The sequence below is a fragment of the Protomyctophum bolini genome (assembly GCF_963924005.1).
Source record: "Protomyctophum bolini genome assembly, chromosome: 8".
Taxonomy (NCBI): Eukaryota; Metazoa; Chordata; class Actinopteri; order Myctophiformes; family Myctophidae; genus Protomyctophum; species Protomyctophum bolini.
Window position 1 is genome coordinate 783,235 of NC_137869.1, and position 10,409 is coordinate 793,643.

The 10,409-nt window shown below is 45.7% G+C and overlaps 1 protein-coding gene across 1 annotated transcript in view; it reads right to left on the reverse strand.

Annotated features, from left to right (window-relative positions):
* Positions 1-800: 800 nt before the first annotated feature.
* Positions 801-10,409, reverse strand: part of nwd1 (NACHT and WD repeat domain containing 1) — a gene marked incomplete at both ends in the record, with an annotated part of 41,770 nt that continues 32,161 nt past the window's right edge. Inside the window, 11 exons of the mRNA XM_080769627.1 lie at positions 801-1,183; positions 2,367-2,472; positions 2,985-3,082; positions 3,864-4,024; positions 4,233-4,512; positions 7,870-7,887; positions 8,242-8,478; positions 9,025-9,141; positions 9,419-9,701; positions 9,806-9,841; positions 10,237-10,391. Of these exons, the coding sequence (XP_080625753.1) occupies positions 801-1,183; positions 2,367-2,472; positions 2,985-3,082; positions 3,864-4,024; positions 4,233-4,512; positions 7,870-7,887; positions 8,242-8,478; positions 9,025-9,141; positions 9,419-9,701; positions 9,806-9,841; positions 10,237-10,391 (1,874 nt within the window). The remainder of the gene's footprint in view (positions 1,184-2,366; positions 2,473-2,984; positions 3,083-3,863; positions 4,025-4,232; positions 4,513-7,869; positions 7,888-8,241; positions 8,479-9,024; positions 9,142-9,418; positions 9,702-9,805; positions 9,842-10,236; positions 10,392-10,409) is intronic.

Consider the following 10,409-nt stretch of genomic DNA (forward strand, 5'->3'; position numbering starts at 1 on the left):
TTAAATCAATCCCCCCCTGGGGTTCCTGTGTTGGCGTTAAATCAATCCCCCCCTGGGGTTCCTGTGTTGGCGTTAAATCAATCCCCCCTGGGGTTCCTGTGTTGTCGTTAAATCATTCCCCCCTGGGGTTCCTGTGTTGGCGTTAAATCAATCCCCCCCTGGGGTTCCTGTGTTGGCGTTAAATCAATCCCCCCCTGGGGTTCCTGTGTTGTCGTTAAATCAATCCCCCCTGGGGTTCCTGTGTTGTCGTTAAATCAATCCCCCCTGGGGTTCCTGTGTTGTCGTTAAATCATTCGCCCCCTGGGGTTCCTGTGTTGTCGTTAAATCAATCCCCCCTGGGGTTCCTGTGTTGTCGTTAAATCATTCCCCCCTGGGGTTCCTGTGTTGTCGTTAAATCATTCCCCCCTGGGGTTCCTGTGTTGTCGTTAAATCATTCCCCCCCTGGGGTTCCTGTGTTGTCGTTAAATCAATCCCCCCCTGGGGTTCCTGTGTTGTCGTTAAATCAATCCCCCCCTGGGGTTCCTGTGTTGTCGTTAAATCATTCCCCCCCTGGGGTTCCTGTGTTGTCGTTAAATCATTCCCCCCTGGGGTTCCTGTGTTGTCGTTAAATCATTCCCCCCCCTGGGGTTCCTGTGTTGTCGTTAAATCATTCCCCCCCTGGGTACGTTCCTGTGTTGTCGTTAAATCATTCCCCCCCTGGGGTTCCTGTGTTGTCGTTAAATCATTCCCCCCCTGGGGTTCCTGTGTTGTCGTTAAATCATTCCCCCCCTGGGGTTCCTGTGTTGTCGTCGCTCGACCGTTCACTGCAGCGTCTCGCTCTCCAGCCTACTAGCCCCGCCCCCTCCGCCGCCGCCGCGCGGCTTCTTGAACAGCCGCGCCACGGCCGCGATGCTCCGGAGGTTGATGCCGTTGAAGTGCAGGCCGCCGGCCCGCTGGGGGGCGGGGCCGCCCGCCCGGGACCCCTCCCCTTCTTCCTCGGGGTGGTTGTTGCGGCGCAGGCGCGACGTGACGCGGTACTGAGCCCGGACGTTCCGCACCGGGTCGTGGTCCGGTGCCGGGTCTTCCGGACAGCGGAACACCTCCCGGACCAGGCGGCCCGACCGCGACACGCCCACGAAGCCGTTGCGGTGCGTCGCCATGGCGACCAGGGGAGAGTACACGTACTGCACGTACAGCAGGTGACCTGCAGGGGGAGACGGAGGTACAGGTACGGTACGACAGCCTCCGGGCCACAGGAGGGTGCTAACGTGGCTAATGACAAAGTCAACGTAATGTTTAAATAAATAAAAATGCAAAAAATACATTTTTCCTCATCTTTCCATGTTCTTTCCGTGTTACTTCTGACATTCATTCCTACCCAACAAGGCAAAGAGATGACTTTTAACCCATTCTGACCTGAGATCAGATTCTATAAATGTCTTCTACATCCTGACCTCAAAAATAGCAGACCTACAAGCTCATAGCGCGCCACTCGGTGGTGCTCTATGAGTTTGTAGATCTGCTTAATCTGTTTGTTAATCTGCTTAATCCATACAGGATTCCAAATAAGACAGCTGGCTCCTTTCTTTCCTTGTATTTTTGTTCTTTGATATGTAGTGTCTAGTTTTTATACTATGTGCTGAATAAATAAACCTAACCCTCTTCCATTCGCCCCTCCCCTACACGGTAGAAAACAGCGGAGAACAGCGGCATTTGGAGCGACGCCCCTCTGCACTGTGATTGGTTAGCGAGACAGTCTCTGGCCACCAGGCTGTGCTAACGAGACGTTTACACCACTGAAACACTTCATAGATGGAACGGACAGTGGTGACAGAACAACAAGGGCAACTACCAGAGGGGACTGTGAAGTGCCAATCAGACGTAGTGTGTTTGGTAAAACAGTCTTCTCTGTTAGAGCCTCCCATCACTGGAACAGTCTCCCTACAGAAGTAAGAGAGACCTCCAACTATCTGACCTTCAAATTCAACCTGAAAAGGTGGCTAAAGACAACTCAAATTTGTAATCATGAGTAACTATCAGCACTATTTAGTATTCATCACTTCTCACTTCACTTGCCGTTGTTCTGTCCCCTGTACCATGTCGATCTGTTCCTGTATTGTATTGTGTTTTTGTATGGACGTAGTGTTGGGTGCTTGCACATATGCACACATGGCATCAACGCATGGTGTTGTGTGCAGGGCAGGCGCCCTACACTTTGTCCTTTTTATCATTCATTTTTTAAGAGCCTGCCCAACAGGGACTACAGATGAAATGTAGCTTCAGCTAACTCTGGCCCATTAACATTGATGTGAAAACTGACATGTTGATTAATGAGCTTTATTGTCCCTGTCAAAGAAATAAATAAATGAATAAATAAATAAACATACCGGTGGAAACGGCCCAGACTTTGACCGTTCGGTCCAGAGATCCCGTGAAGACGAACTGGTCGTCCTCTGAGAAGGCTGCACACAGAACACCCTCCACGGACACGCCCTGACGACACAGTATTATTAATATTATTATTATTATTATTATTATTACAGACAGAACACCCTCCAAGGAGACGCCCTGACGACACAGTATTATTATTATTATTATTATTATTACACACAGAACACCCTCCAAGGAGACGCCCTGACGATTATTATTATTATTATTAGTAGTATTACACACAGAACGCCCTCCAAGGACGGTTGCCTGTAGACGGTGATGTCACCATGCACTAACCCCACCCCCTGCCCTCCACTATACCTCAAAAGGCTTCAGAACACACAGAGAAAACCCCAGACCACAGAACACCCACTGAATGCTCAAAAGGCTTCAGAACACACAGAGAAAACCCCGGGTGACTGGAAAACCCACTGAATGTTCAAAGTCCAGGTTGTGTGTGTGTGTGTAATGGTCTGGATTCCAGGATGAATTCAGCTCATAAAAAACTCAATGAAATCAATGAAATGATGATGTCATGTTGATGACATCATCAGGTTGATGACATCACGTCTGACCTTGTACTCCATGGTGTGGCTCAGGGTCAACGGGGTCAACGACCACACCCTCTGGACCGCGTCCTCTGACCCCACCAGAGCGTGACCCCCCCCATGGGCTAGGGTCACACAGGTCACCTGATACGCACGCACACGCACGCACGCACACACACACACACACACACACACACACACACACACACACACACACACACACACACACACACACACACACACACACACACACACACACACACACACACACACACACACACACACACACACACACAGACGTTACAACACACCCAGGGTCACCTAATGCACATCCATACAAAATATACAGAGGGGTTACCTTGGTACTGTGGGGGTCCAGAGGAGGTTACCTTGGTACTGTGAGGGTCCAGAGGAGGTTACCTTGGTACTGTGAGGGTCCAGAGGGGTTACCTTGGTACTGTGAGGGTCCAGAGGGGGTTACCTTGGTACGGTGGGGGTCCAGAGGGGTTACCTTGGTACTGTGAGGGTCCAGAGGGGTTACCTTGGTACTGTGAGGGTCCAGAGGGGTTACCTTGGTACTGTGAGGGTCCAGAGGGGTTACCTTGGTACGGTGGGGGTCCAGAGGGGTTACCTTGGTACTGTGGGGGTCCAGAGGAGGTTACCTTGGTACTGTGGGGGTCCAGAGGAGGTTACCTTGGTACTGTGAGGGTCCAGAGGGGGTTACCTTGGTACGGTGGGGGTCCAGAGGGGTTACCTTGGTACTGTGAGGGTCCAGAGGGGTTACCTTGGTACGGTGGGGGTCCAGAGGGGTTACCTTGGTACTGTGAGGGTCCAGAGGGGTTACCTTGGTACTGTGAGGGTCCAGAGGAGGTTACCTTGGTACTGTGAGGGTCCAGAGGAGGTTACCTTGGTACGGTGGGGGTCCAGAGGAGGTTACCTTGGTACTGTGAGGGTCCAGAGGGGTTACCTTGGTGCGGTGGGGGGCCCGGGGGGTGTTACCTTGGTACTGTGAGGGTCCAGAGGGGTTACCTTGGTACTGTGAGGGTCCAGAGGAGGTTACCTTGGTACTGTGAGGGTCCAGAGGAGGTTACCTTGGTACTGTGAGGGTCCAGAGGGGTTACCTTGGTACTGTGGGGGTCCAGAGGAGGTTACCTTGGTACTGTGAGGGTCCAGAGGAGGTTACCTTGGTACTGTGAGGGTCCAGAGGAGGTTACCTTGGTACTGTGAGGGTCCAGAGGAGGTTACCTTGGTACTGTGGGGGTCCAGAGGGGTTACCTTGGTGCGGTGGGGGGCCCGGGGGGTGTTACCTTGGTACGGTGGGGGTCCAGAGGGGTTACCTTGGTACTGTGGGGGTCCAGAGGGGTTACCTTGGTACTGTGGGGGTCCAGATGGGTTACCTTGGTACTGTGGGGGTCCAGAGGGGTTACCTTGGTACTGTGGGGGTCCAGAGGGGTTACCTTGGTACGGTGGGGGTCGAGGGAGGTGGTGGTGACATCGTTGAAGTCCATCATGGTGACTTCTCCGCCGCTCGTCCCGTAGATCAGACGACGGTCGGCTGTCAGAGACACGCAGGACAGAGGAGCCTGAGGAGACATGAATACATATTCATATTCATACATATTCATATTCATATTCATACATATTCATATTCATACATATTCATATTCATATTAATACATATTAATATTCATACATATTCATATTCATATTCATACATATTCATATTCATACATATTCATATTCATATTCATACATATTCATATTCATACATATTCATATTCATATTCATACATATTCATATTCATACATATTCATATGCATACATATTCATATTCATACATATTCATATGCATACATATTCATATTCATATCAATACATATTCATATTCATACATATTCATATGCATACATATTCATATGCATACATATTCATATGCATACATATTCATATTCATACATATTCATATGCATACATATTCATATGCATACATATTCATATTCATACATATTCATATGCATACATATTCATATTCATACATATTCATATGCATACATATTCATATTCATACATATTCATATTCATACATATTCATATGCATACATATTCATATTCATATCAATACATATTCATATTCATACATATTCATATTCATACATATTCATATGCATACATATTCATATTCATATCAATACATATTCATATGCATACATATTCATATGCATACATATTCATATGCATACATATTCATATTCATACATATTCATATGCATACATATTCATATTCATACATATTCATATGCATACATATTCATATTCATACATATTCATATGCATACATATTCATATTCATATCAATACATATTCATATGCATACATATTCATATTCATACATACCGGTATTCATATTCATACATATTCATATGCATACATATTCATATTCATACATACCGGTATTCATATTCATATTCATATTCATATTCATATGCATACATATTCATACATATTCATATGCATACATATTCATATTCATATTCATACATATTCATATTCATATTCATACATATTCATATTCATACATATTCATATTCATACATATGCATACATATTCATACATATTCATATGCATACATATTCATACATATTCATACATATTCATATTCATACATATTCATATTCATACATATTCATATTCATACATACCGGTATTCATATTCATACATATTCATATGCATACATATTCATATATATTCATACATATTCATATATATTCATATTCATACATATTCATATTCATATTCATATTCATTCATATTCATACATATTCATATTCATACATACCGGTATTCATATTCATACATATTCATATTCATACATATTCATATTCATACATATTCATACATATTCATACATATTCATACATATTCATATTCATACATATTCATATTCATACATATTCATATGCATACATATTCATATTCATACATATTCATACATATTCATATTCATACATATTCATACATATTCATACATATTCATATTCATATTCATATTCATATTCATTCATATTCATACATATTCATATTCATACATATTCATATTCATATTCATATTCATACATATTCATATTCATATTCATATTCATATTCATACATATTCATATTCATACATATTCATATTCATATTCATGTGACAATGGGAGGCACCAGCAGGGACAGAGGCCCATTCCCAATTTCCTCCCTCAAGCCCCCTGAGGCCTGAGCCCTCATTGACTTTAGTAAGTCTGTAAGTGCTTGAGGGTGAGAGGCTGCAAAGGGCTCCACATTGTTGTGAAATGAATGGGACGGCACTTTGAAGATGAGAAGACGAGTCCGCCATTCATGACACTTTGCATCACTTTATAAAAACTGTCCTCATTCGCAACACATTCCAGTGCTTTAACCCATTCTGACCGGGCACCCATTTTGGTGCCAGCATCATGTTATGCTTTAGCTATTGAAAAATAGCAGATCTACAAGCTCATATCGCGCCACCGAGTGGCGCGCTACGAGCTTGTAGGTCTGCTATTTTTGAAAAATTCGAAGAACGACTGACATTTTTAGAATCTGATCTCAGGTCAGAATGGGTTCATCAGACCAGTGTGTGTCCAGTGGAAACCTCGTATGAATCTGATCTCAGGTCAGAATGGGTTAAACATTTATGTAACCAAAGAGGTGTAGGCCGAAGCCGAGGCTTTATTATGCCTATAGCAGAGCTTCCAACCTGCACACATTTTGTGTACCAACCACGCAATTATAGGCGTATAGACCAGGGGGGCAGTCAGACGGATATTTTGTGAAGCCACTAAGGAAATGAAAGTTCATATAATGGCCTGTTGTGGCGCTGTCATTGGGCTCAAAAAAACCCATAGCCCCATAGAAGTCCATGTATTTGGGCCCAACTTCACCTAGACTGTATTACCTTAATAAACATGGTCATGAATACTTTTTGCTTCCAGTCACTAGTTTAAAGTCTCATTTCTAATGTCATAATATTCTTTTTGGAAAATGATGGTCCCATTTATTAAAAAAATGACCATGAAGTCACGCATGTTCTGAGGGGCGTGGCTACCGTTACAGTCTATGAACGGGATCCCCCACCCACTCGAGTCAAAATAAAAACCAACGAAGAAGAAGGGGGAAGTCCCGCCTCGTTGTCTGGGCCAGCCAATGGGCCAGCTGGCCTGAACTGGGCCAAAACGGATCTAGAAAGATGGCGACTTCCATTGCAAGGACTGACAGGCTTCATTTTACGTTCACGTTAGACCCGCGGAACGCTTTGTCCATATTTTTTACAGTCTATGGTATAGACACCTAGAATTGCGTGGTTGGTACACAAAATGTGTGCAGGTTGGTAGCTCTGCTATAGAGAGTAACTTTCTTAGTTACAAAACCAAAACTGCATAGAGCTTAGTTATAGCATCAGCAGATTTTAGCATGAGTTTAGTTTAGTTTATTTTAGTTTAGTTTATTTCGCACAATAAAAACAGTACAAAAAGGTAACATCAATAAAAGAAGTGTGTGCAGGTGAGAAAAGAAACCCAGGGAGGGCTTATAAGTGGTTCTCACCAAAGTTAATATACAATTTAAACAAATAGTAATATACAAATATTAAGACAAAGTAATCAAACATAGGTATGGAAAATAACAAAAACAAAAACAAGAAATACATTATTTACACTTGTGAAGTGTGTGTGCCTGTGTGTGCGTGCGTGCGTGCGTGTATGCGCTACAAGATGAGATAACCAAGAATACTGAAATATGAAATATTTATCCATCTCTGCTCTGCCTATTGATATTACTATTTTAGTATTTAAGCTGATCTTTTTATTATTAGTTTTGGGAAAGAGGCATCCTGGCTACAGGGCCCTCCTACCTGTAGCAGGGGGAGGTCCTACGTGTAGGAGGGGGAGGTCCTACGTGTAGGAGGGGGAGGTCCTACCTGTAGGAGAGGGAGGTCCTACCTGTAGGAGGGGGAGGTCCTACCTGTAGCAGGGGGAGGTCCTACGTGTAGGAGGGGGAGGTCCTACCTGTAGCAGGGGGAGGTCCTACCTGTAGGAGAGGGAGGTCCTACCTGTAGGAGGGGGAGGTCCTACCTGTAGGAGAGGGAGGTCCTACCTGTAGGAGGGGGAGGTCCTACCTGTAGGAGTGGGCCCTCCTACCTGAAGCAGGGACAGAGGCATCCTGGCCACAGGGCCCTCCTACCTGAAGCAGGGACAGAGGCATCCTGGCCACAGGGCCCTCCTACCTGTAGCAGGGACAGAGGCATCCTGGCCACAGGGCCCTCCTACCTGAAGCAGGGACAGAGGCATCCTGGCCACAGGGCCCTCCACGCAGGGGAAGCGGTCCCGGGCGACCACGTCAAACAGACACACGGCGTCCTCGTATCCCACGGCCAGGCGGCTCTCCTTGGGGCCGACGGACAGGCAGAGCACCCTGGGAAGGTTCTCTGGAGGAGGGAGACACAGGGTCTCCTGGGGGAGGTCTGAGGGCCCACAGAGAGAGGAAACCTTCTGTAGAATACATATAATACACCCTGGGAAGGTTCTCTGGAGGAGGGAGACACAGGGTCTCCTGGGGGAGGTCTGAGGGCCCACAGAGAGAGGAAACCTTCTGTATATAGATCTACGAGCTCGTAGCGCGGCACTCAGTATATATCAGGGTACATAATAATAGTAGTAATAAAGTAATATAATTACTCAGAGGGTACATAATAATAGTAGTAATAAAGTAATGTAATTACTCAGAGGGTATATAATAATAAAGTATAATGTAATTACTCAGAGGGTATATAATAATAAAGTATAATGTAATTACTCAGAGGGTATATAATAATAAAGTAATGTAATTACTCAGAGGGTATATAATAATAAAGTAATGTAATTACTCAGAGGGTATATAATAATAAAGTATAATGTAATTACTCAGAGGGTATATAATAATAAAGTAATGTAATTACTCAGAGGGTATATAATAATAAAGTATAATGTAATTACTCAGAGGGTATATAATAATAAAGTAATGTAATTACTCAGAGGGTATATCAGGACCGTTCCAGTCTTCAGGCCGCAGAACAGCAGGCGTCTGTTTTGGGCCAGTTCCACACAGCACACCTCCGCTGATGTCGCTCTGCTGTCAATCACAGCACCTGTCAATCAGTCAATCAATTAATCAATCAATCAATTAATCAATCAATCAATCAATAAATCAATCAATCAAAGACGTCATCTCGTCTGAACATAATATCCTAGAGGTACAGTAAAGGTGAGGTTTATATAAAGATGTGTATATAGTATCGTGCACAACGTGCACTACTGTACGCACGCATGCACGCACGCACGCACGCACGCCACACACGCCACGCACGCCACGCACACGTCCTCTTCCTCTCACCTGTGCTACAGTCGTAGGTCGTGACCTCTCACCTGTGCTACAGTCGTAGGTCGTGACCTCCTTGGGTCTCTCGGGGCTCAGGCAGTGGACCGCGGCCCCGTCCCGGGACAGCGCTACGAGGGCCAGGCCCGAGGGGGCGTGGCCGGGGGGCGGGGCTCTGTCCCCCCCGGGGGGGGGCAGAGTCCACAGCGCCAGGCGGGCCGAGCCGCTGGACGCCGCCACCAGCTGACCGTCTCCCCACAGCGCCACCTGGCTGACCGCCGCCTCCAGACCACACAGGATGTCCAGCCGCTGGCCCGTAGACACCGACCACACCTGTTCACAACACAGGACAGGTGTTACTGTCTGTCACACCTGTTCACAACACAGGACAGTCTGTCACACCTGTTCACAACACAGGACAGGTGTTAATGTCACACCTGTTCACAACACAGGACAGGTGTTACCGACCACACCTGTTCACAACACAGGACAGTCTGTCACACCTGTTCACAACACAGGACAGGTGTTACCGACCACACCTGTTCACAACACAGGACAGTCTGTCACACCTGTTCACAACAGTGACAGTCTATATTGTTTGAATAAACTTAGTTTGAGTTTGTTTACGTACTAAAATAGTGACTTTGAGTGGCATTGATACATATCTTAATTACGTCCCCATCAATGCACGTGCATTTGTAGCAGCAACGCCAAAATACAATGTCACAATACTATATAATATGTTTTATTTCTTGTCCACATTTGGAGTTACATCATGGCAAGGTAACTACACAACCCAATACCTCAAAAAAATGGTCTTACCCTTTACTTAAGTAATATGTGCGTGCGTGCGTGCGTTCGTTCTCACCCTGATCAGCTGGTCATGTGACCCCGTCACCAGCGTGGTGCCGTCAGGCGAAACACACGCACACAGAACCCGCTCCTCGTGCTGCAACACCAGGAACGGATCCGCTGGAACCGGATCCACCTCAACGTTGAACACACTGAGAGTCCTGTTGCTGCCTGCAGGGTGGGTGGCAG